The 27,009-nt window shown below is 65.6% G+C and overlaps 2 protein-coding genes across 27 annotated transcripts; one reads left to right on the forward strand and one right to left on the reverse strand.

Annotated features, from left to right (window-relative positions):
- The first annotated feature begins 3,248 nt into the window (after nucleotides 1–3,248).
- Nucleotides 3,249–16,266, forward strand: AGPAT2 (1-acylglycerol-3-phosphate O-acyltransferase 2). 2 transcript variants are annotated; one of them, XM_082468493.1, is made up of 6 exons: nucleotides 3,267–3,582; nucleotides 11,912–12,045; nucleotides 12,449–12,624; nucleotides 12,883–12,978; nucleotides 14,684–14,756; nucleotides 15,553–16,266. In XM_082468493.1, the coding sequence occupies exons 1-6, from the start codon at nucleotides 3,401–3,403 to the stop codon at nucleotides 15,726–15,728; spliced, it is 837 nt and encodes a 278-aa protein (XP_082324619.1). In that variant the 5' UTR covers nucleotides 3,267–3,400; the 3' UTR covers nucleotides 15,729–16,266. The 2 variants fall into 2 exon arrangements, with proteins under 2 accessions (XP_082324620.1, XP_082324619.1); XM_082468494.1 differs by lacking the exon at nucleotides 14,684–14,756 and having other exon boundaries at nucleotides 3,249–3,582.
- Nucleotides 16,267–16,724: 458 nt separating this feature from the next.
- Nucleotides 16,725–26,568, reverse strand: EGFL7 (EGF like domain multiple 7). 25 transcript variants are annotated; one of them, XM_082469311.1, is made up of 10 exons: nucleotides 24,761–24,777; nucleotides 21,102–21,329; nucleotides 20,774–20,895; nucleotides 20,410–20,526; nucleotides 19,367–19,482; nucleotides 19,060–19,155; nucleotides 18,762–18,926; nucleotides 18,053–18,117; nucleotides 17,296–17,458; nucleotides 16,980–17,089 (listed from the first exon to the last, which is right to left on the reverse strand). In XM_082469311.1, the coding sequence occupies exons 2-10, from the start codon at nucleotides 21,144–21,146 to the stop codon at nucleotides 17,067–17,069; spliced, it is 912 nt and encodes a 303-aa protein (XP_082325437.1). In that variant the 5' UTR covers nucleotides 21,147–21,329; nucleotides 24,761–24,777; the 3' UTR covers nucleotides 16,980–17,066. The 25 variants fall into 25 exon arrangements, 22 of the variants coding, with proteins under 22 accessions (XP_082325429.1, XP_082325418.1, XP_082325435.1 ...); XM_082469303.1 differs by lacking the exon at nucleotides 17,296–17,458 and having other exon boundaries at nucleotides 16,725–17,089; nucleotides 19,060–19,152; nucleotides 24,761–24,826; XM_082469292.1 differs by lacking the exon at nucleotides 17,296–17,458 and having other exon boundaries at nucleotides 16,725–17,089; nucleotides 24,761–24,821.
- Between the last annotated feature and the right edge of the window lie 441 nt (nucleotides 26,569–27,009).

Genomic DNA, 27,009 nt, shown 5'->3' on the forward strand with positions numbered 1-27,009 from the left:
GCCCGGCCGTACAGTCCTCTCGCCACTCCCTGGGGAGTTTGTGGCCCCAGCACCGCCCCCTGCAGAGACCTGGGAATCAGGCCCAGAGGCGTCACCTCATCTATTTTTAAGCACAAGTCCATGAAAGATTCACAGGCTACTTTATTTACTGGTGGTGGGATGGCACTGGTGCCTAGTGGCACACCCACCAAGAGGTCCCAGAACACAGGTCCCAGCAAGCTCACCTGAGTGCCCCGGGGCAGCCCAGGTGCCTCCCTCTGCAGGGTCCTGCTCTGCTCTCCCCACCTTCCTTCCTCCCAAGGAGCTTCTCCCCAGGAGATGAGACTCCTGGAGATGCCTCCCCAGAGGGAGTAGGGCTCCTCCCTGCGCCCCTGACCAGCTATGCAACTGGCTGCTCTCCATCTAAATGGTCCCTGATCTCCGGCGACTGCTGAGACTTTGTCCCCTCCCTGGCTTTCGCGTCCTGGCCTTTTACCTGGGCAGGTTTGAAGGGAGAGGAATCCACCTCCTGATGCCAGAGGCAAAGTCAGGAGTGGCCTTGCTTCCCGCTGGCCTCCTGGAAACAGGCCACAGGGAAACTGAGGCTCGGGGATATTGGAGCTTAGCCATTTCTCTGGAGTTCAAAGGCTGGGCATCCCGCCCCTGCCCCTAAAGCCACATGGCGAGGAGGGGTGCTTTATCTGGGCCTCCAGAAATGCAGAGGCTTGGCCCTTCCTTCCAGATACCCCACCCAACCCCAGATAAACACAAGGACCTCAGGGCCCCTCCCCTCGGCTGCTGCGGGATCCTGTGGCCTCAGGAGGCGGTGCCGGTTCAGCCCCGATTGTGTCACCTGATGTCAGGTGCTGTCTGGCTGGGCAGGTCCCAGCTAATGCCCAGGAGGGCTCTCAGCTGTCGTCCAGCAGGGGATGGGACTGACTTAGCAACAAACTCACCCAGCACCTTCCCTGGGTGCTTGTGGGGACTCGGGGCACCCAAGAGGGTCAGGCAGGACGCCGGTACATCCCTGCCTGTTAAAGTAGCATTCTCCACGTGGGAGGAGCCCGGAGAGAGCCCACGCCAGGCCCTGCTTCGTCATGAATCACTCATTTTAGAGGAAAATTTCATGTCTCGGTATCTCCACCAACCCAGAAGATTCTCTGGTGATTCACTTTCAAGAAACAAAAAGAGTTATTGTTAGCCTTCCAAATGGGGCATTACAGGAGAATATTGAATATTTGTTTCAGACCCAGAGGAGTCTGAGGCCCCTCCTCCTCCCCCTCCCTGTCAGGGGAAAAGTGGACGTTTTCTTTCAACACTTCCCCAGAGGAGGAAGGAACTGGGAAAGGAGGCAAAATTGAGCAACAGCCTGTCTGTCTGTCTGAGGACAAAACAGCGGCGTCCAGAACCACTGCCCCTGGGAGCAGGAAGACAGGGCAGCGCAGCAGGCGCTAGCGGCCTTCCCGGGGCAGTGGGTGTGGGATACGGGGACGGGGGCCGGCTTCTCCCCGTCACCTCTGTAAAATGGGGAGGTGTTTGCTCTGGGGAGTATTTGTGGAGCACCTACTGTGTGTCAGGCATTATTCTCTTGGGTGTCAGACGCCAGAGCAGGCACGGCTCAGCGGAGCAGCCCTGGGAGGTGGGGGAGAACGGCCACGAGCACGAAAACCCACAAACGCGTATCTGAGTCCTGGGAAGCGCTCGGAAGAGTGAAGCCCAGGAAGGGATGTGAGCGGTGGGTGGGGCTGCCTTGGCAAGGGTGGTGGGCTGGGAGCTAAAGGACCAGAAGGAGCCCTTGGGTAAAGCAGCTCTGTCTGCCCGTGGTGGTCGTGAGCGTGGGATTCCGTTCCTCTGTAAGGACCCTCTGGGGCCTCCAGCTCAATGTATTTCTACACCCCCTCCGAGAAGCCCTCCTGGAACCCGGCCTCCTGCCCCAATGCCCAGCTCCTTGCAGCACTGCTGGCTGTCGTGCACCCACCTGACCCACGAGCCTTTTCTGGAGTCTCGCTGTGGTCTGTCCAGGGAGCCCCAAATCCTGCAGCCAGCCCTGGCACAGCACCCCCTCCCCGGGGGGCTCTCAGGCCTCCTCTAGAGGGGGCAGCAGTATCCTGTTCCAAGAGTGGAAAAAGAGACAAGCTGTTCTATCTGATGCAGAATGATGGCCAGACGGATTTGGAGCAAGACTGAACTAGAGAATGCTCTCACAGGTTTTACTGTAAATCGCCCACAGGTGTAATGCAGAGGAAATGACGCTCCACTTTTGTGAAAAGCTAAGAACACCTGTGAATGGGGTATTCCACCCACAGCAGGGAAACCACTCTTCCCTTTGGGCCTGAGACCCCCATTCACTCCATGATGGAAGCTTTTGTACTTGTCAGCCAAAATAGCAGTTTGGGGAGGGGGGAGGCTTCAGTGAAGTATTTCAGTAACAGATCACCTCAGCATCTGAAAAAGGGAAGAGGCCAATAACAGCATTCTTAAGGCCCCTGGGGCTCCACACGTGCGGCCATTGGTAAGTTGAAGCAAACCCGGGACCCAGGCCACAGGTGGAGGGCACTTGTGCAGAAAGGAAACTTGGTTTTACAGCCTCGATCTGCTCTGAGGCCTGTTGGCTGTGCCCACAGGGGGTGACCTGGAGCACCGGGCAGGGTCCCTGCTCCTCCCCAAGGCCAGCGCAGGCCCATCCGCTGATGTGGTGAACAGTCGCCTGATACCGGCCCTGGTCTGGCACCGGGAGCGCTGGAGATAACACGCAGGCCCTGGCACCCAAAGCCGTTGCTCCCAGCCCCCCCCAGAAACACGCCTCATGCCTACTCAGAGCCCCCTCCCCTCAGTCCTTGCGCCCACTGGGCCGCACAAGGCTGGGTCTCCCCTCAATTGCTGGAGCGGACCTGAAGCGGCAGGCTACCCGTCGGTCACCGGGCGCGGTTCAAGGGCCCTTTGTGTGGCAACCGGGCTGGCAAGGGCAGCCGCGTCCTCGGCCGCCTTTGGAGCCGCGGTCTAGGGCTCGGGGGCGGTGCCCGCGGGTGGGGGGAAGGCGGCCCGGCGGTGGGGACCTGCGGGGTGCCACGGCCCAGGCGACCCGCTGCGGGGATGCGGGGGCTGGGGAGGGGCGCAGGGCCAGAGGCCTGGCGGCAGGGCACGGGCAGTGTCGCGGGCGGGGCGGGGCGGGGGCGGCGCCGGGCCGGTGACCGAGCGGCGGGTGTGGACGTCGCGGGCGGGGCGCACCTAGCCTCTTCCTCACTCGAGCTCCGCTCGCCACCCCGGCAGCCCCGCCCCCTAGCTCCCCCCCCGTCCCCCGCCCTCGCAATAAGGGGCGCGGGCGGGTCATGGCGAGGAGGAGGGGCCGCCGCCGCCAGCACGCGGCCGGAGCCCGGGCAGGGAGCCGGAGGCCCGCGCCGTCGGGGCTCGGGGCGCGGCCATGGAGCTCTGGCCGTGGCTGACCGCGGCGCTGCTGCTGGCGCTGCTGCTGCTGCAGCTGAGCCGCTCCGCCAAGTTCTACGCCAAGATCGGCCTGTACTGCGTGCTCTGCTTCACGGTCTCCGCGGTGGCCGTGGTCGTCTGCCTGCTGCGCCACGGCGGCCGGACGGTGGAGAACATGAGGCAAGGGGGCCGGGCGGGGTGGGGAGAGACACCGAGGCGGGGGCAGCGCCGCGCCGCCGCCCGCTTCCGCTTCCCTAACTTTCCCGTGTCCTTTCCCTCCTTCCTGCCCTGCCCGCGCCTCTCCCGGGCTCTCGGAGCGGCCGAGGGGAGAGCGGGTCGGAGAGCGCGGCTGGGGAGGCGGCCGAGGGTGGGCCGGGGTCCCCGGAGCCGGCGTCACAGTGTCCCCGCGCCCTTGCCCCGGGGCCCCGGCCAGGGGCAGGCACGGAGGGGTTTAAACAGGTCTCGCCCTCGGCGCCGCGCAGGGAGTGCGGGGTGCGGGCGGCCCCGAGAGGAACGCGGCCGGGCCAAGCGGGCAGAGGCTCGGTCCTGCTTCCCCGCGGGGAGGGTGGGCCGCCCGCCGTGCCCCGCCCCGCCCCGCCCCGCCCGGACCCGCCTCCGCTCGGGGCCTGGGGCGTTCCTCGTCTTCTCTCCGCCACCCCCTCGCGCCCACCTGCCGCGGGCGATGAGCGCACCGGTGCTCGCGCACCAGGCCGGTTCCCCTTCCCTCTCCTTCCGCTTAGGAAGGTGTGGTGGCTCCGCGGGGGAGGGTGGGCCGGGAGTCCTTGGGGTCCGGCTTCTGGGCGGGAAGAACGGGTGGCGGCTGGGACGCCCTCCAGAGCTGGGGAGCTTGGAGTTGCTGGGTGAGGGGTCAGGCTGGGCTGAGCAGAAGAGTCGGGGGGCCTCTCTGGGTCAGAGGCTGGGCGGGGGCACGGTGGCCTGAGAGGGGGCTCCTTGCCCTTTCTCCCAGTTTCCGATTGGGAGGGGCTTTTGCAATGATGGCCCTTGGCTGTGGCCTGGTGTGGGCATACTGTGGTCCCCGAGGCCCTCACCACCCACGTGCTTACAGGGCAGTGGGTGAGGGTTCCTGGCTTTCTGCCGTCCCTGTCCTTGTTCATCTGGGCGGGCTGATCCTGCCGGGACTGGCCCACACTCAGTGGGTCCTCCGGGCCCTGTTTTCAGGGGTTTGTGGCTCCTGTGGCACCAGGAGTGGGAGTGTGGAGTAGGAGCCGGGGAGCCTGGTGGGTGGGCCATGGGTCTCTAGTGTACCCCCCCAAAATGGCCCAGGCCAGCGTCCCAGGGAGCCCAGATCCCAGGGGCGGCCCACTTGTTGCCCTTCCAGCTGTCTTCTCAAGCAGCCAACCCTCTGGGGTGGGGAGGGCCTGTTTCCAGAAATATATCTCTGAGGGCCTGGCCTGAGATTGAGGATCCCCTGCAGGCAGTGGGCTCACGGCCAGAGTCTCCATTCAGCACCTGCTGGGGACCGGCCTGGAGGGGCAGGGGGAGGGGGTGGCTTCAGGTAGCAAGGGCCGGTGGGCTCCCTGGAGGGGGTGCTGTCCTGGGCTCGGGTGGGAAGCAAGGCTGGAGCAGGTTTTCAGCAGGTGACAGGCGTTCCTGGAGGTGACCCTCCCCCTCCCTGGCTCCGTATTATCAGGTGGCCTCTTGTCTTTCAAAGGCGCTTCCTTGTCTTTCAAAGGCCCAACTTGCTCTTCCAGGCCTGGGCTTCAAAGCTGCTTCCTGGCGTCAGATCAGAAGTCACCAGCTGCCCTTTGTGACGCGGTGGCTGGATTGGCAGGCCAGCCTGACCAGCACTTGGCGCTCCGGCCCCACCCTGCCCAGCCCGGCCCTCCAGCGTCTGCTGGCCCGCTCCCCTCAGCCCAGAGCCGGGCTTGGCCCCCAGTCTCCCCCAAGATTCTGGCCAACTGGGGCATCCTCTCCAGGACCCTGGAGGCCCTGATGGTGCTCAGGAGGGAGCTTCCTGCTGCCCTTCCCTCCCCAGGGCAGCCCCCGACTCAGGCTCTGCAGAGGGACCAGTCCAGGACATAGCAGAGGTGCTGTGTCCTCCCCAGAGAGGGGCGGGCCTGGGAGCCCACAGCCTCCTTCCCCTGCACCCCCAGGTCCCACGAGGTGGGTCACAGTGATGACCCCCAAGGCTCCCCAGTGATGGCCAAGAGAGGGGGTAGGGACAGGGTGCCTTGTGAACACGAGTTCCCCAAGGCGTGCATCTGTGGGGGCCTGGGAAATGCAGAGGCTGAGGAGGTGCCCTGTACCCCTAGGTAGCAGGTCCAGGGACAGGGCCCAGGAGGACGGAAGTGGAGGGTGGGGTGCTGTGTGGACAGGCTTCAGGCCCCTCCTGGGCTGGGACCACTGAGCACCGTGGGTGCCTGGCTGGCTGCCCGCGCCAGTCCCACCCGAACTTCCGGAAGGACTCTGCCCACCAGCCTCGACACCAGCCTCTGCTTCCACCTCCTGAGCACGCGCCGTGCGCCGCGGATGCCTCAAGCTTGGGGACAGGGATTATTACGTGTTCCGTTTTACAGATGAGTCTGCAGAGCAGCAGCTTAGAACTCAGGCCTCCAAGGCGGGGAGTGGGGAGACGGCTGGCGGGATCCCAGAGCTAGGACACGGGGGCCCCGGGCTGCAGACCCACTGAGAGTGACTCCACAGTGCACGCTTTTCATTTCTCCTCTGTCTCTCGCAGCATTAGGGGCTGGGGGCAGCGCCGTGGCTGCCTTGGGGCTGGAGGCCAGGCTCGGGGGGATCCCTGAGCTCCAGGAGGGACAGCCCCACTCCGCCCACCCCCCTCACTTTCCCGTGTTCCCCGTGAGCAGCTGCCCCTCCCCACGATGGGGCTCTGGGTGAGCATGCAAGGAGGCCTTTGCCATTTACTTGCGAGCTCTGAGTGTGCAGGGCGGTGCTGGGAACTGAGAAGCAGAGGCAGGCTCTGTTCTGACCAGGCTGTGGGCTGAGGCCAGGGACCCCTCCCAGAGTGGCAGGGTCCCGTGTTCAGGGTGAGGCTGGAGTAGCAGGTCCTGTTTCCTCGTCCCAGGGGCACATGCCCTTATTACACCCATTCGACAGAGAAGAGAGCGAGGCCCAGGGAAGCGGTGTGTGTTAGAATTGGGTTCCCTGCAGGATCAGGAAACCTAACAACAACGGCTTAACCCGGAGAGTTTACTTTTTCATGCATCACAGGCGACCAGGGCGGGCAGCCTGGGGCCACAGAAAGCTGCCGGCTCCTCTGGCCTGTGGCCGCCCCATTCTCGGGGTCCAGCATGCCACTGTTACGGCAGGACCTCTGGGGACTGAACTGCCCACTTCTGCGTCCATCCTAGTGGCCAGGACCTGGGGGGCATAGCTAGGCTGCGGGGTGGGGTGGGGGGCAGGGCAGGTGGAGCCGCTCGAAACATCGAGGACGAGCATCACTGTAGCCAGGGGCGGGTGGCTTGTCGATGCCGGTCAGGGTTTGAACCCAGCAATGCCAGCCACTGCGTGGCCCTGGGGTATGCGTGGAGGCAGACACAGCGCTGTTGGGGAGCCGCAGCACCTGGGGGCCGGCCTGGGGCCCTGGTCTCGCAGGAAGGTCTGCCCTGGCTTTGCTTGCGGTGGGATAGTGAGGGGCAGAGCCTCCTCTCTGGGTGTACTGCTGCGGGCCCAGGAAGCAGAGCTCCCGAGAGCCCTGGACACTCTGCTCACGGCCCCGCCTCCTTCCAGGCCCCTCTTAACACCTCTGGGCACCTGAACAGGCTGGAGCCCCCAGCTCCAGGCCCCCTCTGTGCTCCAGCTCACATGACACTTGGAAAACACTGCTGCTCTGCCAGGTGGCCCTCCCAGGACCTCCCGTCCCCTGAGCAGATCAGTGGCTGTGTGTGCTGCCCTCCTGGCAGGGCCGCCCTGAACAAACCCCATCAAGCCCCTCCCTTTCCGGGGCAAAGCCCGTGGGGTCTGGCTGAGGTCTGGCGCCTCTCAGCCGAAACAGCTGCCAGGTCTCCCCAGAGCCACCTACGCCGAGTCCAGGGGCTGAGGGCAGAGGTCAGCAGGTAGCTCAGACCTGACCTTGAACTGCTTCCCAGTCGCCTGGAGCAGCTGCCGGCCGGGGGAGGATCCTCTTGCTTTCATTTACTTTGATTCTTCTGTTCTGTGTCGTCGCCGACACAGCTGCTGTTTGCGGAGGGCTCCCTCGGGCGTTCCAGCCTCATCTCGCTCAGTCCCTCCACACCCTTCCCATTTCACGAGTGGAAACGGAAGTTTAGGGAGGTCAAGTCCATTGCCCAAGGTCACAGCTGGTGAGAGGGAGTCAGGGTCTGTCTGACCCTGAGCTTGGGCCGGGCCCCGGTGTCCTCGGGCGAGCACAGGAGGTCGGCCTCAGGCCCCCCAAAATCTGCAGCGTTTATGACGCTCACTTCTAGGCCGGCGGCCCCGGTCAGGGTTAAGTGGAGGGCTTCTGAGAAAGACCCAGGAAGGGCCAGGAGATCCCCTCTGCTTAAGGGCACTTGGAAGGAACCTGTCCTGGGGGCCACCTGCCTTGCTATGGAAAGCTGGCACCAATCACCTACCTGGCAGCTGTCAGCAGTGCTTCTGAAACCTTGTGCCATGCACTCAACCCAGCCCTGGGCCACCTGGGCTTCAGGCAACCTTAGCTCCACCCCCAGGGGAGGCAGGACGTGGGGTTCAGGGCTGGAGGGTGTGGGACGGGCACATCCCTGGCGTGCACCCGTGACTCCTGCCCTGCTCCCCGTAGGGGAGAGGAGGGAGCAGCTGCGGGCTTCCTGCGGCCGAGGGGTGGGGCGCTGGGGTCAGGTGGGTGTTGGGGCACAGGGGGTGTCGGCGCTCAGGATGAGGCCTGGGCTGGGCAGGCAGGGCAGCCCGGGGAGGGTGGCTGCTTTGAGCTTCCTGCTGGGAGAGGATGACAGAGCCACTTGCAGCCCTGCTGGGGGTTGGGTGGGGGCCATAGAGCCCCCCAGGGGAGGAGGGGGAGGCCTCAAAAGGAGCTCGAGACTCCACCTGGCAACCCTGGAGCCGTCACTCCACCTCCAGCAGGCCCTCTGCTTGACATTTTTCACACATTTTTCAAAAGTCAGGTTTCGAGGTGGGCTCCGGCCCATCCTGGCCTCCCTGCTGTGTGACTTTGGGCAAGTCACTTAGCTCTGCTGAGCCTTGACTTCCTCACCTGGGTGTAATGAGTGTACGACCTTGTGGGGTTATTGTCTGACCGAAACAGGACAGTTCACGTCTGTTCTAGGCGCAGGCGTGGCATGCAGCGTTCAGGAGACGCCGGGCGTGGCTGTGGGGTGTCTGTCCCCGTGGTTGGAAGCGTGCTGCGCTCCAGGCCAGGACAGACCGGCTCTCCCTGCCTGGGCACTGGAGGGGCCTCTGCAAAGCTCGGTCTGCTTCCTTCTTCAAGGAAGCACTATTAAAATGATAATAGATACTTTCCCACCACTTTTACAGAAAACCTTGAAAATATGGGACATTAGGAGAAGGAAAAGTGGGCACCCACGTGCACGCCGCCTGCTGGGAGTGACCGGTCCCCTCCCGTTGAGGAACATCCGTTGCCTCTTTCCACTCCCGAGATGCCTCTTTCCACTCCCGAGATGCGCCTTTCTTTCCCAGCTTCCTGTACTCACCCGGTGGCTGTATCTTTTAGTTTGTCTGAGAGCAATTATTTGTAAATGTGTGGAGAGTTGCCATGGGCGCCTCCGTCTGCTGCAGCTTGTGGGGCAGCCCTGGGCCTGTCTGTCCGTCCTGGAGCCTTTGGTGCGGGGGCTCTGCCTTGGCCTGGGCTCCCAGCCGGAGTGGGCGAGGCGGGAAACAAGCAGCAGAGCAGCTGCAGAGAGCCCCTGCTCAGCTGAGTCTTATACACAGCATCTTTCATAGTTCAAACAAAACAAAATCAAAAACCTACCCATATACAACTGATCCCTTAAATTAGATACAAAAAGAAAATATAGAAAAGTTCTGGAGACGGATGGTTGGGGATGGCTGCATAGCAATGTGAATGTACCTGTGCCACTGAACCGGACACTGACAAATGGTTTAAAATGATAAATTTTATGTGTATTTCACCCCAATTTTAAAAAAAGAAGAAAAATGGAGCCAGCAGATGCCACTACCAGAGAGAAACACTGTCCTTTCCAGATGTGGCCTGGGAGGGAAATGGAAACGATATGTAGTTATTAGAAGTCAAGGGAACAGCCCTGGCAGTAAATAAATACAGATCTTTGCTATTTTCCTCTGCCGCAGCCCCGTTTATTTTACCTCTCCCCACGGGGGACGTTGAGGTGTTTTCAGATTTTCCTAATTCAGACCGTGCCTATGCCTGCCTCACAACTGCTTTAGGATCCATGGCCGGAAGAGGATTGCAGCTCAAAGGGAATAGGCTTGTTAAGGGCTTTTGCCAAGTGCTGCTAACCTGCCCTCCAGAAACCTCTGTGGCCTCCGACTTCTGCCAGCAGCCCTTGGGCCATTTCCTAACACCAGGCCAACACCTCCTGTTATCAGGCTTTCATCTGCCGATCTGAAGGATGAAGACGGGGTTTCTTGTTTCAGCCTGCATTTCTTTGCCAGTGAGATTGCGCTTTCCCCGTGTTATTGGACACACAGGCCCTCTCCCTGTGCCCTTCAACCCTCAAGATGACCCGAGAAGCTGTGTTTTGCAGCTGAGATGCCCGAGGCTCCCCAGCTGAGACCGCCAGTCAGCTCTCCCGAGAGTGTCCAGCCTGGCAACCCCTGAGCCGGATGGGGACAAACGGGAAGGTCTGGCTCGAGCTGGCTGAGGCTTACAAAGCTAAGGAAGAAGGCCTGGCTTCCAGATCCGGGGAAGGCTGGCCGGTCTGATTGTGAGAGCAGCCCAGGGTCAGCTGCTTCCTGGAGCCTCAGTTTCCCCATCTGCACCGCGCGATAACGTGGGGAGTTAGGCTTTGTGAGCTGGATACGAGTCTGCCTTTCAGACACAAAGAGGAAAATCCGACAGGGTCCACTCATGTGAGGGCCTGGAGGAGACAGACCCATAGAGACAGAAAGTGGACAGTGGGGCCCGGGGCTGGGGAAGGGGGGCGCGGGAAGTGAGTGTTTAATGGGGACAGAGTGGCAGTCTGGGAAAATGAAAGAGTCCCAGATGATGGGGACGGTTGCACAACAATGTGAGTACACTTAATGCCACTGAACTTAAAACGAGTTAAGATGGTAAATTTTATGTCGTGTGTATTTTACCACAGTTTTAAAGACCTGAGTGTGGCTTTGGGTCAAGGGCCCAGCTCTGAGTCTCTGCTCTATTGAGGGCCAGCTCTGAGCCCAGGCCCTTCTGGATAAAGTGGGAAATCCCTCCCTTCCGGTCAGGACTGCGGGGAGATCAAATGACCCTGGTGTGGGTGTGTGTGTGTGTGCGCGCACACAAATCTTCTGGGAGAAGCGGAACAGTTCTGGGTCAGGAACCCTTGGGTCACTGGGGCCCACCCTCAGCCCCCTGCCACCCACGGATGGGAAGGACCCAGGGGACCTGCCTGAGTTGCAGAGGAGTGACCTCAAGCCTCGGGCTCCGTCACCCCGAGCAGGCTGACCCCTCACGGGCACCTGTCCCTTGCCAAGTGTGTGCAGTGTTCCCGCAGAGCAGCGGGCCAGGGCCACCCTTCTCCCTGTCGGCCAGCCACCTGCAGACACCGTTCCCAGGGGCACGCCTGGTCGTGCCTGCCTGTCGAGTGCTGCTGGGCCAGGCCCCTCAAGGTCACGAGTGCCCGGGGCAGCCTCCTGCTGGGAGCGGGGCGCACACACATTCTGGCTCCACTGCCATCCTCATGTGACCGTGGGTGTGTCTGTGAAAGGGGCTAGGGCGCTGCTCTGTAGGACGCAGGGGAGGAGTGATGCCTGGCCGGGCCGGTCTCCCCAGCGGTGGAGACTGGAAGCAACCTTCAGCTCCTTTACAAGGTCTCCGCTTGGTACCCACGCTTTCTTCCCGGTGTGGCTCTGCCTTGAGGGGACGGTCACTTCCCGTGGGTGGGGGCCCAGCCTCCTCTGCAGGGGCCTCTCCGTGTCGGGTCCTTCGGTCGCTGACACGTCTGAGAACGGAGCCAGCCCGGCCCCGGGGGCTCTCGGCCTTCAGCCCCGTCCAGCTGGGCCCCCCCCCGCTTGTGGTGACGATCAGGGGTGTGGGGTGAGGGCTGGGTGGCAGGTGCAGGCCTGGGAACGCAGATGCGGAAGGAGGCGCCCTCCCCCCTGCCGGGCGTCCGGGCCCCCGAGGCCTTGCTCCTGTGTGACCTTACCCTCGCCGGCTGGGGTAGCAGGGGGGCAGGGAGGCACTCGCCATCCCGTTGAGGGGTTGAGGGACAGGACCTGAAGGTTCTCCGAGGGGAAGGCGAGCTCAGGGTCAGCGGCCAGCCTGCCAGGGCGGGCAGGGGGTCCCCGTGCTGTGTCTGTCTCTGGTCCTGCACCGGGATGACCCTGGCCAGGTCTGCGGGCGGAGCCTGAGTTACAAGGTGGGCGGTGGCCTCTGCTCACGGCCCGTCTCCCCCCTCAGCATCATCAGTTGGTTCATCCGGTCCTTCAAGTACTTGTACGGCCTTCGCTTTGAGGTAAAGGGCCGCCAGAAGCTGGAGGAGGACCGCCCCTGTGTCATCATTTCCAACCACCAGAGCATCCTGGACATGATGGGTAGGCCGGCTGCGGAGGGTTTGGCGGGAGGGCCGGCCCTTCCCAGTTGCCTGGGGGGGAGGGGGAGGAGGGGTATGCTGCTTCAGTTGGTGGGGGCTGGGCCCGGAAAAGCTGGCAGGTGAGGGGGCAGATGCGGACCGGGGACCTGTGCCCCCCTGCAGACACAGGCCTCCGGCTGGTAACAGGAGACAAGGCGCCGGGCACGGGAGCCCTGCTTCAGCACCTTCCCTCTGCAGGGGAAACTGAGGCTCAGAGGCCAGGGGATGCCCAGGTAGCCAGCGGGAAGGCGTGACTTGGCCCAGGCCTCTTGGCGGCCGAGGCCGAGGGTCAGCTCGCTCCTCCTCGGGGAGGCTCTGAGGCTGGGCTCTGTCTCTGTCTCCCCCGGCCCCCGACCTGGGCTCAGGCCTCATGGAGGTCCTCCCTGATCGCTGCGTGCAGATTGCCAAGCGCGAGCTGCTCTTCCTGGGGCCCGTGGGCCTTATCATGTACCTGGGCGGCGTTCTCTTCATCAACCGGCAGCGCTCCAGGATGGCCATGACCGTGATCTCTGATGTGGGCGAGCGCATGGTCAGGGAGAAGGTGAGCGCCTGGGGCTCGGGGGCTGCTTGGCGGTGTGAACGCTTCTGTGCTGTCAGGACAGCCCGTGCGTGTGACTCCCTTTGGCAGAAGAAAATGCATCATCGGTGCGTGTCCGTAAACCGCAGACAGAAAAGCCAGGCGCGGTGCCTCGGCTGTCAGTGGTGGTAGCGGTGGTGTTCTCCGCTGAGCAGTGGGCTCCTTGGGGCTGGGTGGCCCCCCAGGGGCAGCCCCCCGACCCGCCTCCTGTCTCTCCAACAGCTCAAAGTGTGGATCTACCCCGAGGGCACGCGGAATGACAATGGGGATCTGCTGCCTTTCAAGAAAGGTGCCTTCTACCTGGCCATCCAGGCCCAGGTACGTCAGGGCCGCAGCCAGGGGTGGGAAGCGCGTCCAGGTTGGCTTAAGGCTGAAGGTGACCTCCTGGCCAGGCGGAGGCCACTGGCGCTCACGGACCGCCTCCCGCTGGGCAGGCGGCGGGGCCTCCCCGCCCCCAGCACCTGGCCCTGACCCGCTAAGGAGGGCAGGGCCGCTTTACCCGCGCTGAGCGCTAAGGCTGGCACCTGATCAGGCCCAGCGCCAGCTCGAGTGATGCTCGCCAGCACCGTACCTGTGCCTGGAGCCCCAGCACCCCGCTTTCTAGCTGGCCAGGCGAGGGACCTGCGGAGGGAGGCTGGGGTTGGCATCAAGGCGGAGGCAGGAGGCCTGCTGGCTGAGCTGTCTCGGGAAGGCTGTGCCAGGCTCAGGCCCCCAGCACCCCCAGCTGGGCGGGGGAGTGGGCAGTGGCTCAGGGGGAGCGGGGCCTGCGGCGTGAGGCAGGGTCGGGCCGGAGCTGGCGATGGGCCAGGATAGGTGAGCTGGGAGCCCTCCACGGGGCTAGATGTTTTTCTGGTCCTTGACTTCTAGGGATGCAGTTTGTCCTAGAGGTGTCCTGGGGTCTGGGGTGATGGCAGGAGAGGTTGGGGCACATCCATCCATGGGGTGGGGTCTCCTGGTAGGTGAGGGGTGCCCTGTCTCACCCAGGTCCTGTGCTGGGGGACTTGTGTAGGGGAAGGCAGCCATCGTCTGGGGTCAGGGGAGGGGGGGCTTTCATCCTGCCTGATCGGAGTCAGGGGGGCAGCTGGGCAGGGGTTTGCTTTTCTCCTGTCCTTCACCTGTGACAGGTGGCCTCTAGCACCCCCTGGTGGCCCTGAGCAAGGACGGGAGAGCCCTCCTTCCAGAAGCTCCCAGCCAGCGCCAGGCGGGTGTGGGAGCTGGAGCGTGGGGTGGAGGGGCCCCGAGCTGGCGGTGGGCGTGTGGGGATGGGGGCGTGAGCCTGGGCTCTGACCCCAGCCCTGCCCAAGCAAGAGGAGGAGGACACCCCCGCCACAGGCCTGGGACTGAGGTCACTTCCCTTCGCCGGTGAAGAAGGGGTCGTGGAAGAGGAGAGATGAGATACCGAAGGAGCTTTGGGGGGCCGGGGGCAGCGAGTGTCAGCCAGGAGACCGGACATCGTTTGCTGTCACCCCTCTCCCCCGCCCCGGGTTGATGATTACCCCCAGGTGCCATTTCCGACATTGGCATCACCATTGGGGTCACCATTGGACTTGATGCTGGTGTCTTCCAGGAATACCCTGCCCCCTCCCCTGGCTGGAGCTGCCCCCATCTTCCCTGGGATGGGTGAGGGGTTGGGAAGGGAGGGGTGGGCAGAAAGACCTCAGTTACCTCCTCTGGCTAAACGGGACAGGGCCCTGGGTAATCTTAGGACCCCGTGGGGAATGCAGATGTGTATCAGATGGATACGTGCCAACCCAGGAAGTCTTCCTGGAGAAGGGAATGCTTGAATGGTGATGTGCAGGATGAGTTTATGGACTCTGGGCCACCCAGGGCATGGAGGCCCAGGGGTCAGTGTGTGGAAGCACCCTGGGGCAGGATGTGGCCACAGGGACTCCTGGGAACAGCCCCAAGGTGGGGGCAGGCTGGCGGCCAGGCAGGCCTCTCCCCAGAGCTCATCCTTGGGGATCAGGCTGGGCTGGGGGAGGGCTCCGGTCCATCCTCAGGCTGCCACGTCTGCCGTCCCCAGGTGCCCATCATCCCCGTGGTTTACTCCAGCTTCTCCTCCTTCTACAACTACAAGACGAAGCTCTTCACCCCAGGTACCCCCAACCTGTGCACCCGCCGGCCCACCTGTTCTCAGTCACTGCGACACCCGCGCCCCTAAGAGAACAGTTCCCGTTTCTGGGTGGTCACTACAGACCCCTGCTACTCAGAGACCGCTTGGGGAAGGAAGAAGGGAGGGAGGGAAGGGTCTAGAGTCTCAGCCTTGGGCTGTGGGGAGGCCGAGGTGCCCAGAAGGTGGGCTGGGTGCCCAAGTTCACACACACAGGCCCGGGCCGTGCACACGGCTCGGGGGCCTTGAGGTGGCCCCTTCCTGTGCCAGGGTTGCCTTCTGAGCCAGCGCATCCAGGCCTCTCAGGGGCAGCAGCCTCCCGGGCACCCCCGTGCCCCCCGGCCATGGAGCTTGGGACCTCCCTCCGCCCTTCCCTCCAGACCCTGCACAAGGGCACCTGGTGCCTAGGTGGGAAGTGGGGTCCAAGATAGAAGCTGCCTCTGCCCACATCCGAGACCCCGAGGCCGCCTGAACCACTGTGGAGGGTGGGAGTGGAAGGGAGGGTGGGTACCTTCTGGGGGAGGAAATGTCTGGACCCTGGGTGGTCCTCACAGGGGAGCACACACTTGCCCACACCCACTGAGAACATACTTGGGACTCGTGTGTACGACTGTGTCGGTTATTCTCAATTAAAAGCCAACCACCTGGGACCAGGGTGTCCGGGGAAGAGCCCCGCCCAGCCCCTCGGGAGGCTCTGCGGGGGAGGCTGGCGGGCAGCCGAGGAGAGGAGGGGCCCCCCCCAGAGAGCCCCTCAGGCTGCTGACGCCCCCCCACCCCACCAGGAACCGTCAAGGTGGAGGTGCTGGACGCCATCCCCACCGCTGGCCTCACTATCGCCGACGTCCCCGAGCTCTTGGACACCTGCCAGCAGGCCATGAGGACCACCTTCTTCCACGTATCTCAGCTCCCCCAGGAGAATGGGGCCCCCGCAGGGCCCGATGCCCAGGCATCCCAGTAGCCGAGGCCTGGGGCGGGGCAGGACCTGGCTAGACGATGGACAGAGGGACCCCTGCCCACCAAATATCACTGTGTCCCCTCCCGCGGCTCCCCCAGCTTTCCTCTGGCCCTGGAAGCAAGGGACCCCTTCCTGTCACTGGCCTCGGGTCCAGGCCCCTGATGTCCCTGCAAAGGAGAGTCACCTGGAGCCCCCCCAAGCTCTGAGGGCAGGGCCTCACCCACCCTTGTGCCTCCGGGGTCCGGTGTGGGAGTGGGCCTGGGCCCTGATGGGTTGATGGGGCGGGGCCAATCTGCCCGGCCCCCACCCTCCTGCCTGGGCTTGGGGGGCACAGAGGCTGGATCCGGGGTCCCAGCCACGGCCTGCATCAGGCTCTCAGGGAGAGGCGGGGCTCTGGGGGGCCAGGACGCCTGGTCTCATGCCACCTGGGCCTCAGGGGCCCCAGAAAGCAGGGTCTGTGGCTCCCACCGGCCTTGGGGAGCAAGTCTGCTGAATTGGTACTGCGCTCGTCATTGTTTTTTATAAACGAACTCTGGGAAGTGCCTGGTGAGTTGTGGTCACTCAGGGCGGGCAGGGCTGCCCTCGCCTCGTCCCCCCCGGGAGGAGTGTGGGAGCGCCATCCTCCGCCCCTGGTGGTGCCCCCTGCCAGGGCCTGGGCCCACGGTCATCCTATAATACTTTCTTCCACTGGGGGTGGCAGGCATGCCCAGGGGTCAGGCAGGCACTTGGGAAGGAGGCTGAAGATTTGCTCTTTGGCTGCTGGCTAGGGGTGGGGCCAGCTTGGGGGGGGGCGGGGAGGCGGGGGCTGTCCCTGTGGCCAGCCTCACCTTCACGAAACCACCTGCTCCAGCCCCTTTTGGAGAGGGGGCACCCCGACCCTGCCTAGGAGGGCCCAGGGGGCACGCTGGCAGCCTCCTCCCTCCCAGCACGTGGTGGTCGGCCAGGGGGAAGCCCGTCAGGTTCAGAATGTTCCCGCAATCCATCCACGGACACAGCAGCTCAAGTCTCATTTTATTCTGACAATGATCAGGGCTGCCTGGTGAGCAGCACAGGCGCCAGGCCCTGGGCAGGAAGCCCTCGTACCTTCCTCAGCCGTGGGCCCACCAGGCCCGCAGAGCCGGCCGGGGGGCGCAGGGGTCTGGCCGGGCTCTGCTCACAAGGCCAGAGTGCTGGCTGGGCTGGGGCTGGATTCGCACAGGAGGGCCCGCACTCCCACCTCCCCACGTGGGGCAGGGGGGCCTTCCTGGTCGGAGAGGTGGCGGGGCACGGCCCAGGGCAGGGCGGGGTGGGGCCGGTGTCCTCGGGCTCTTGGTAGCCAGAGCGGGGGCCTGGGTCAGACTGTCACACCTCCTTCTTGCAAGAACCTATGGGTGGAAGGGGCAGGGCTGGGGTCAGCAGTCTCCATTCCCCACCACCCTCCGGCCCAGCCAGATCTGCCCACTCGGCCTGTGGCTGCCCCCCCCTGCACCCTCTGGCCTCTCTGGGCAGGAGCCGGCCCCAGCCTCGGGGGTCCTAGGCTACCAGAGGGGGACTCTGTGGGTGGGGAGGTCACAGGGACCACGGCACTCACAGGAACCCAGCTGCTCCTCCAGGAAGGAGATCTGCTCGCTCAGAGAGTCAATGCGGTCCAGCTGCTGGAGGGAGTGGGCCAGGAGGCTGCCCGGGTCCGGGAGCCCGTGCTCCAGGGCCCGCGAGGCCAGGCTGTGAAGCGGGGTCAGCACGAGCTGCAGCTTCTACGGGGCAGGCAGAGGGCCCGGTGGGGAAGGGCCTGTGTGACCCTGGGCCAGCCCCTTACCCTCTCTGTTCCACAAGGATTTAAGGATAATAGGGTGGCCAGCAAGGGCACCGCCAACCCCCAGACTCAGTTCTAGCTGCAGGGCCCTGGACGTCCACCAGAGGGAGCTTCTGCGCCAGGAGACCGGGGCAGGGGGCGGCACAGACGGATGTCACACAGGCCAGCCTGGCCAATGGTCCCTGAGGCCTGGGACCCCTGGTTGGAGGAGCTAGGAGGGGTGGACAGGGGCGGCTGAGGGGTCTCGGGCCAAGGACCCTGCGGAAAGGCCGCAGGGGCACTCTGTCCCTGCAGGGACAAAGGCGGGGGTGGGCTGGGCCGAGTCCTCTTTCTCTGTGGCCCCGCCCCTCTTGTCCTGGCATCCCAGACACCGGCCGCTGCCCCTGCCCAGCACGGCGCCCAGGCCAAGGGCACCCTAGGCTGTCAGCAGCCGGGAAGCCTCCCGCCCAGGAGGCTGTGGCTCCCACACCATCTCCCATCCCCCACTGAACCTCGCCCCCAGGCCGAGGCCCCCGGGCCGCGGCCCAGCCCTCACCTGCTCCAGCACGTCCACCCTGGACTGAAGCCTCTGCACTTCCGCCTTCACCTCACCGTCCGCCCCTGGGGAGAGCCAGGTGCCGAGTCAGGGGCGCCGGGCTCCCCACCCTGCACCCCACCGCGGCTGGCCTCGCCTCCCGACGCGGGGCCTCCAGCCTCTGCTCCAGGTGCGGGGCGCAGCCCTGGGCACCGGGTTCCCGCCCCAGCTGTCGTGGCGAGTCCTCCCCCGACCTTGGGTGCTGGCCGTCCACCAAGGCCATCCTCCAGGTCCGGGAGGTGGCTCTGGGCAGACGCAGCCTCACCCCGCCCGCCCCTCGGTGCTGGGGTCCCCGTCATGCTGAGGGGGTCCGGGCTGAGGTGGTCCGGGCTGAGGTCCGTGCCGCGCTCTCGCTCTCGGTGCCGGGCTGCCAACGGCGCATTATTACTCACGGTACGAGTTTGAAGTGTCACAGCGCGTACCAAAAGTAATAATGTCCCGTCACCAGCGGAGGGAGGTGCTGTGTCTCCAGGCTGCCCGGGCAGGGACACAAACGGGACCCCGGCGTGGGCGCCTCCTTCCACTCGGGGCTGAGTTGAGGCCCTCCCCGCGGTCCCCGTGGGAAGCCATCACCCGTCCACCCTCCAGTGCGCCCGTCACCCCCACCACCCCGGGCCCTCCCCGCCCACCCCCCAGGCGCATCAGCAAGGGGGGCAAGCGGGGAGTTTACCTGTCGCGGGGTTCGGGGCCACCCTGGGGGCCCCTCTCTCGGGCAGGCAGAGTGCCCCGTCCACAGATGGGCTGTGCCCCTCCCGGCACTGACACCAGTAACTGCCCGCGGTATTGACACAGCGCTGGGGACAGCCGCCCCCTCCAGCCCTGCACTCATCCACGTCTGCGGGAAAGGGTTGTCAGGCAGGGGGGCCCACCCTGAGCCCCCTCGAGACCCACCCATCGGTGGGCTACCCAGGACACACAGGAGGTGCCCGGAGGCCCCTCCCCCTCTGGGAGGGCGGAACCAGCCTCACCTGTCTGGCAGGTGTCGCCCCGCCATCCTGCAGGGCAGTGACAGCGGCCGGGCTGGACACAGCTCCCTCCGTTCTGGCACGGTGGCTGGCATACTGCTGTGGGTGGGTGGGGAGGCCTGTCACCAACTCAGGAGAGTCCCCAGGGCCCCGCAGGGGTGGCAGCCAGGGAAGGGGTGCCGTGCCGGAGATGCTCACTCAGGTTTTGAGAGACAAGCAGCTGGTGCTTGGCCCCGGGTCTGGAGAGCGGGGTGGACCGCTCCCTCGCTGGGTTCTACTTTAACTGACCCCAGGCGCTAGGGGCCCTCACCTGCTCCACAGGACCCGGGCAGCCCGCTGGTCCTCTTCCAGCCGGGGCAGCAGGCATAGCGAGGCCGGGCGGGGGCCGGCCCAGGGCTGCGGCGGTAGGCAGTCCTGTAGACGGTCCTGCGGGATGGGTGGGGGCAGCTCAGAGGGGCCCAGCCAAGGTTTCCCCATCCGCTTGCCTTCCAGGCTGGCTCCGTCCCCCTGCCCTCCAGAACCACATGAGCCGTCTCCCCCAGTGTGGACAAGGTCACCCAGGTGTTCCCCCAGAGGTCCTCTCCCCCAGGGATGGCACCTCAGGGTACGGCACAAGCCACCTCCCCGGCCCAACCTGCCGTGTTGAGCAGGACCCCGAGGCTTGGAAGGAAGCCTGGCTGAGCCTGGCGTGGAGCAGAGGTGGCACCCCGGGGGACAGCCTCCTATTCTAGGGGCGGGGATCTAGGCCCTGAGGGGAAGGGGCTTGCCACACCATCTCCCATCCCCCACCAGGGAGGTCTTCAAGAACCTCACAGAAAATAAAATCTTTTAAAGCCACATTCCCACAGCAGAGAACCAGAGATGCACGCCCCTCTCACTGGCACAGACTGGGACATCTTAGGTGCTGGGGGCGGTAGGATCTCCATCTGTAACTGTCGGGGGCTGCCATGGGGAGAGGGGTGCCCTCTGGAGCCCCAAGGGCAGGGCCAGGACGAGGAAGGTTTCAGGGAGCCAAGCGGGTAAGAGATTGTAGCCAGCGATGTTGGGTGGGGGTGGGAGTGCCCCCAAAGTGGAGGGGAGCAGACAGGGTGGGGGACCCCTCTAAAATGAGGGTGGGGAGCGGATGCGCCAGATGCCCTTGTAGTAGCTGATACTTGAGGTCACGGCGGTAACTTCCCGAGTCGGGACTGCCCAGGTTACAACAGGTGTCAGTCTCCGCCACCCACTCAGACGTGGCCTTGGCGAGTCCTTTCACTGCTCTGGGCCTCGGTTTCCCTTCTGGGGCGCACTGCCCTCCCGGCCCCGGGGCTTGTGCATGGCAGATGGGGCCCTGCGGCGGCAGGCGGCGCTCACCGGTAGGTGCTGCAGGCTCGGTACCCATCGCAGGTGGTGAGGAAGGGCTGGTACACACGCTGCACAAATGACTCGGACACGGGGCCCCTGGGAGCCCCGATGACACACACCCTGCGGCTATGGGGTGATGGGGGCCAGAAAGTCAGTGGGGGGCTCCCAGGGCTGTGACCCTCCCAGCCCCAGAACCCAAGGGAGCCGGAAAGTGGGGAAGGGATTTCCCAGTGTCACCATGGGAAGGATGGTCAGCAGGAGCCCAGGGAAGCCACGGCTCCTCAAACATTGGGGCTGCCCTGGGGAGGGGCCGAGGGCTCCCGGCCGCACACCCCCACTTCCCGAGCACCCAGAGGCCCGAGCCCCGGCTCACCCAGGCCGGTAGACGTGCTCGGTGCTGCCCGCCGCCAGCACCAGGAACCAAAGCAGAAGCAGCTCCTGGGAGCCCCACATGGCCTGTGTTTCCGGATGGAACGGCCTTCTCCTCAGGATGGCCTGGAGCACACAGCACAACCCTGTAAGTCCCTCTGCAGATCCCGCCTCGAGCCCGTGCCCCTCGTGGAGACTGGCCTCTTGGCTCCGTGACACCTGCCCAGCTCGTCCACTTTGTTGGGACCTCTCACCGCCGCGGCAGAGCCTCCACGGGCGGTGCCAGCTCTCCCCACCCCCATCCCACCTGGACAAGGAGGCCGGCCCCTCACCAGCCGTATACAGCCCGCCCAGGGACCACAGAAGGGCCACGACATCCGGGGTCTGGGAACAGACGCTGAAGCCCTCGCCTGGGGAGAGGGACACCTGGACAGCGCTGGGCTTGGTCAAGTTCACTGGGGAAGGTGGGGGCCCAGGGCGGGCATCTGGACCACGTCTCCGTCCCCTGGCTGGGTTTGGTGCCCTTCCCACAGGGCAGGGCTTGTACTCCCCACCTCAGTCTGCAATTGGGGTGTTAGTGGCAGGGCAGGAACCCATCCCAGCTGGCTTGGCCCTTGAGGCCTTCAGTGACCTCACGTGCCAGACGGGAGCCAGCCGTGGTGGCTTGGGGGTCCACTGGGGTGCAGGTGCCCAGCGGGCAGGGGCCACCATGGTCCTCCTCAGGGTGGGGCCGGGGTCTGCACTTAAGTGGGGGGTCACTCCCCTGCCGGGACTAAACCGGTAGTGCAGACAGCCTCCAGGGCTCCCAAGACAGTGGCCCTACTGGGCACCCAGATGGTGGGGGGACTGGAGCAGCCGCCCCACACGCCAGTGGAGCCGGTCACCGTCCCTGCCCTGGCTGTGGATGGGAGCCGGGGAGGCCCAGAGAGGGATTCCCGGGAAGCCCCAGCCGGGAACTGATGGTCTGCAACAAGCCGAGGGGACGGGGGCGGGGCTGCTCTCCGTGTGCACAGCCGAGGGTCTGGGGAGCTGGGAGCTCTCTGCTCGCATGCTCCGGGCGCCCCATCCGAGGTTTCCCCTAGGTGGGCTGAGCCCGGCCCTGCAGGGGACCCCTTCCCCCGCCGGTGAAGGAAAGGGCACAGGAAGGAGATGAACTGGTGTGTATGGTGGGGGCGGGGAGCAGAGGCTGGGTACAGTCACCTCCCTCTCTGGGACTCTGGGACTCAGTTTCCTCAAAGACACCACTAGGGTCTTGGAGGCCCCTCCTCTGGCTCCTCTGGTTTATGGTCAGTCCCATAAGCCACCATGAGCATTACTGAGCCCTAGATGCCTGCCCAGGCCGACCCAGAGGGAGGCGATGCCACGCCTGGTCCATGCGGGGATTCAGCTGGGTGTTCGGTCCGCGCTCTTCCCACGGCACCACGTGGCCCTGGGCTGGGCAGGAAGGCAGCTGCACGAGGGCTTTCCTGCACCGCCTGTTCTCTGTCACGGGCCTGAGAGGGGAGGGCTGGCTGGCGGAGCAGGCAGAGGCTGCAGCGGGCAGCTGAGGTGTTGGACTTAGTTTTGGGGCGGGGGGGGGGGTGCTTCTTAGCTGTTTCTGAGCAGGGACATGTCCTGCCAGTCAGAGCTGGCTCGGCAGATGAACTCTGCGGGGGGCACACTGTTAGGCAGAGGGCCTGGTGGTGGTCCAGGCAAGAAGTGAAATGGTGGGGACAGGTGGCCCTGCGGAGTGGGCCCCAGGAAGGCAGAGGTGGGCCGGGAGGCTGGCAGGGCTGGGCAGGGGCCTCCGGGGTTCCGCAGACCCTGAGCTCTCCCACACCGGGCACCTGGAGGGCGGTGCATCTCATGCAAATGTAACTGTCCTCCACAAACATCCACCCCAAGCACCTCCCCTACCTATCGGAAGCTGGTTAGAAAGGAAATCGTGCTTTTTAAAAGAAGAGAGTTGATTTTTGAAAGTCACGCTTTTCCCCTAAGCCAGAGGAAGCCGATGGCGCTGACCAGCCTGTGCTGGGCTGGCAGAATCTCATTTCCCTTTGGTGTTACAGCCCTGCTGGGGAGGGGGGGCCAGGGCAGGGTGGTCTGTGGTGCCTCCAGAATGATAAGCAATAATGTCCCATCCCCTCTGAGTGTCTGCACGAGCCCTGCCACCACCTTCCTTCCCACCTGACCCGGGCTGCCGCCTCGCTGCCCCCACCCGGGGAGACAGTCGGCAGAGGGAGGGGCCTGACTCCACCGCAGGGCGATAGCCCTGGATTCCCCCCTTCCACCGTGAGGGGTGTTTTGGACGTTAGGATGGGCGGGGGTGGATGCGGAGAGGTGGAGTGAGATTACAAGACTGATTCCCTGGGGGTGCGCCCTCTCCACCGCCCACCCCATGTCTCCCCTTACCCCTGCACGGCCGGCTCCGTGGGGAGTGGGAGCGAGGGTGGAGTGACACCTCCCCCGCCTCCGCCACCGCAGGGTACGGCTGGCCTGGGCTGCGGGGTCCGGGGCCCGCGAGGCTCTGAGTCAGGCCCTGGGGGAGCCGCAGGGCCCGGATACGGGGATGAGGGGCTGCGGCGCCCCCCCCTCCCCCGCCCGGGTCCCCGCCCGGACCCCCGCGCGGCCCGGCCCGGGTCACCTGTCACCAGCAGGGGGCGCCCTTTCCCAAGGCCGCTGGGCCCATTCTCCGGACCCAGCCGCGAGATCCGGGGCCGGGCTGGGGGTCGGGTGCCCGCGCGGCAGAGCCCGGCGCTCCCGGCCCGCTCACCTTTGGACTCCCCGCGGTCGCCCTGCGTCGCCCCCCAGCTCCGCGCGCGGCGAGGCCCCCGCCCCCAGCCCGAACGGCGAACACCCCCCCGCCCGCGGCCGTCCCCGCGCCCCCAGCCAGGCGCCCCGCTCCCTCCGCACTCACCGCCCGATCCGGGGCGCGCACGCGCCGCTGTCGCCACCGCGCAGAGGGGCCCCGGCCCCGCCCGCCCGCCAACCCCGGCCCCGCCCCTCCCGGCCCGCTCCCGGCCCGCCCTCACCCTGGGTGGGCTCCGAACCCCCGCCCACCCCCATTGCGCAGGTTGGGAAACTGAGGCCCCGCGGCGGACGGCACCCCCGGGGCCGAGCAGTGAGTCAGCTGGAACCGGGTCTCCTGACGCACTACCCGCCTCCGAGCGCTGCCGCCCCTCCCAGCCGGCTCGCGGGGACGCAGGGCTGAGCCAGCAGCCAGGTGCCCGGAGGCCGCATGGGGAGCCCGCGCTGGCCGCGGGTAGCTAGCTCTCGACTCCCCCAGGCTGAGCACCGACTCCCGGGGATGGCCATAGCAACCGGGTGGCCAGCTCCCCAGGCACCAGGGGCTGGCTAAAGCTGACCGCTGCCCTGCGGCCACACGTGCGGTGGACGGCAGTGATCCCCAGGCTCATAGCCGGTACTTCCAGAGATCACACAGGTGGCGGCGGGGCTCGGCAGAGCCCAGCTGGGTCCTAGGTGTGACACCAAGCCTCCCTCCCAGCCAGTGTGCCAGGTTAGGGGGCCTGCCACGCTCCCACCTGGTGCCCCCTTTGTTCAGGACAGTTGGGACCACCCCTGAGTGCTCCTCAGGCCGCAAAGGAGTCCCCCACTGGGGGCTCCTGGGCCAGTCACCTCTCCTCTCGTCTCCAGGCTCCCTCTCCACATTTGCAACATGGGCTAAAGCAGCCCCATGTGGTGGAGTGGCCAGCAGTGCCCACTGAGAGACAGCAGCCGGCACAGCTGGAACCAGGTGCCCCGTGCCCCACCACCTCCTCCCCTGGGGAGCTCCGGCATTTCTGCACCAGCGTTGTTACAGCCATTAGTGTGCATGACACCCTGGGCCTGCACCTCTTGGCAGTTTCTGCCCTGGAACTGGAGCCCAGGCCCTGTTCGCCTAAGTGCGTGTGTGTGTGTGTGTGTGTGTGTGTGTGTGTGCACGTGTGTAAAACGTGCCCAGGCCCAGCCAGGCCCCCCTGCTGCTGCCCAGAGCACCACCTGTGGCACTCACCTGGAGAAGCAGTCTCCCTCATGCCCCGGACACTGGTGGCAGCTGCTCTTCTGAGCGGTGGGGGCCGCCCATTCCTCCCCTGTGCCGGGGTCTGCCGATCAGAGACACAGTGTGGGTTAGCGCACAGCCTTGGTCACCGTGACATCCAGGGGCTGGGGAGGGGGACGGGGCCAGCCTCCATGCGGCTGTGGGAGCTCGGCCTGCACTTGGCCTACAGACCCCCACCCCTCTGATGGCCAGAGCCGAACGGGCCTCTCAGGCCTGCCCACACCCTCAGCCTCGGTGTGTCTGCTGCCCGGGGGTCCTGAGACCCGGGATGGAAAGCTCTGCAAAGCCTGGGGTGCTGCAGGTTCATGGGGAGGGGGGCCTTCAGCTCGGGGGGCATCCGGATCAGGCCTACTTTGGTGCACAGGAGGTAAAGGAAGGGAGGGGACACAGGAGGCTGGACAGGAGCCCCTTCCTGGCCCGGGGGACCCTGGCAGCCCCTGGAAGATGACCTGAGGGTGGCTGGGGTGGCTGGGGCTGGGATGCCTGTGACTGTGAAGGGGGGGTCCCTGGCGTGGCGGTGTCTCTTCCCCCCGCAACCCAAGCAGGCAGCCCCAGGCAGTAAAGAGTTACGGGCCCGGCGTAGGGGGACTGGAGGGAGATCTGCCCTGCCCTCTTCCCTGCCCCCATCCAGGCCCTGAAGCTGGTCACTTGACCCTTTGACCTCAGGCCTGAGAGGAAGGGGCAGCCTGGCGAGCTGGGTGGCTGGTCCTCGCTCCGCGGCCAAGCTGGGCGGCCCGTTAGCACCTGCTTTCTCATCTTATTTGTCACACAGACTGCTGGGGTGGACGTGACAACAAGACTGTCTGGGGCCAGGAAGGGCCCCCCCGCTCAGGGACCTGGGCTGCTCTGGGTGGGGGGCTCCCCTAGGGCGCAAGGGGAACCAAGAGAGCGCCCACGCTGCGCCGCCCCAAGCTGTGCCTCTGCCCGCCCCCCAGCCGGCGCGGCAGAAGACGGGGGCTCCTCCTGGGGCTGTGCTCAGTGCCCCCCGCTTGCATGGCTCCTCCTGGCTCTAGATTTCGCTTTGGGGTTCCCACCCCCACCGGCGCCCCTCCCCGACACCCTCGGGTGCTCCCCCACCCTTGGGGGATGATGCCCTCGGGACACGCAGGTCGCAGAGAAGAGGGGCCAGCTGAGGTGGCCTTACTGCCAACCCGGGGGCTTCCCCGGGAAAGCAGAGCGGGCTCGGGAGGGCATGCGAGGGGCAGGGAGGCCGCTGCACTGGCTTCTCCGTCCAGGGGTCACAGCAGCGGCTGGGCCACCCAGCGTAAGCGTCAGAGTCGGGCAGGCCAGACGGGCATCCAGACTGTGCCACCCCCAGCGGGTGCCCTTGGCCAAGGTGAGGATGGCACCAGTGGGGGGTGATGCGGTGGCCCCAGCTAGTGGAGTGCAGACCCTCAGAGCTCAGCCCGCAGGGGCCCGCGGTCCACAGGGCCCGCAGAGGGGCCCTCGTCCTGCTCTTCCCGCTCCCTGCCCTCCAAGGCCGCCCCTGCCGTACCTGGTGCCGCCCTGGGCCGGGCTCGGCCATGGCCACCACTGCTGCCCCCTCAGGCCAGGGCTGGGCCCTACCCCTCGCCGGCCGCCTTGAGGCAACTCCCGAGGCCGCCTGCCTGTCCCGTCGGCTGGAGCCTCCGTCTCGGCCATGGGGACAGTGGACTCGCCTCGGCCATGGGGACGGTGGACTCGTCTCGGCCATGGGGACGGTGGACTCGTCTCGGCCGTGGGGACGGTGGACTTGGGGCAGGGAGGTTCCTCCCGGAGCGAGGAAGGGCGGCTTTTTATGCTCCGTCCCCGTGTAAATCGGGATTGGGATGGGCCCTTCCCAGCCGGACTTCCTGTGTGTGCTGTCCGCTGATAACGGGGATCTGTCAGTGAACAAACAGGAGGCCGAGGGGCGGTGGGGGGCCGCCGAGGGAGGGGCCGGGCCCAGTGGCTGGGGCAGGGGTGGGGGAGCTGTCCCCGGGGACTTCAGAGTCTAACCCTGAAGCAGCCAGAGACCGTGCTTGGGCCCAGCTGCAGCCTGGCTGGTGACCCTGGGGCCCAGCTGGGCCCAGTGTGTGACAGAGGACGTGGCTGGCCCACAGGGCCCTCCCAGGGCCGTGCGTCCACCAAGCTGGTGGGACCACATTAGCGCGGCTCCACAGAGGGGCCCGTTCTTCCTGTGACCCCCAGGGCGTGTACCGGCACCCTCGGATGTGTGTGCC

This window comes from Balaenoptera physalus (assembly GCF_965194825.1).
Source record: "Balaenoptera physalus genome assembly, chromosome: 7".
Lineage (NCBI taxonomy): Eukaryota > Metazoa > Chordata > Mammalia > Artiodactyla > Balaenopteridae > Balaenoptera > Balaenoptera physalus.

Coding starts and splice junctions, on each gene's coding strand:
- EGFL7 (XM_082469292.1), bottom strand. CDS start 21,146: ATGTCGTGGCCCTTCTGTGGTCCCTGGGCGGGCTGTATACGGCTG. Junction 20,527..20,773: donor GAGCACGTCTACCGGCCTGG/GTGAGCCGGGGC, acceptor ATCACCCCATAG/CCGCAGGGTGTGTGTCATCG. Junction 17,090..18,052: donor GGGTGGACGTGCTGGAGCAG/GTGAGGGCTGGG, acceptor TTCCACCCATAG/GTTCTTGCAAGAAGGAGGTG.
- AGPAT2 (XM_082468493.1), top strand. CDS start 3,401: ATGGAGCTCTGGCCGTGGCTGACCGCGGCGCTGCTGCTGGCGCTGCTG. Junction 12,046..12,448: donor GAGCATCCTGGACATGATGG/GTAGGCCGGCTG, acceptor ACCTGGGCTCAG/GCCTCATGGAGGTCCTCCCT. Junction 14,757..15,552: donor GACGAAGCTCTTCACCCCAG/GTACCCCCAACC, acceptor CCACCCCACCAG/GAACCGTCAAGGTGGAGGTG.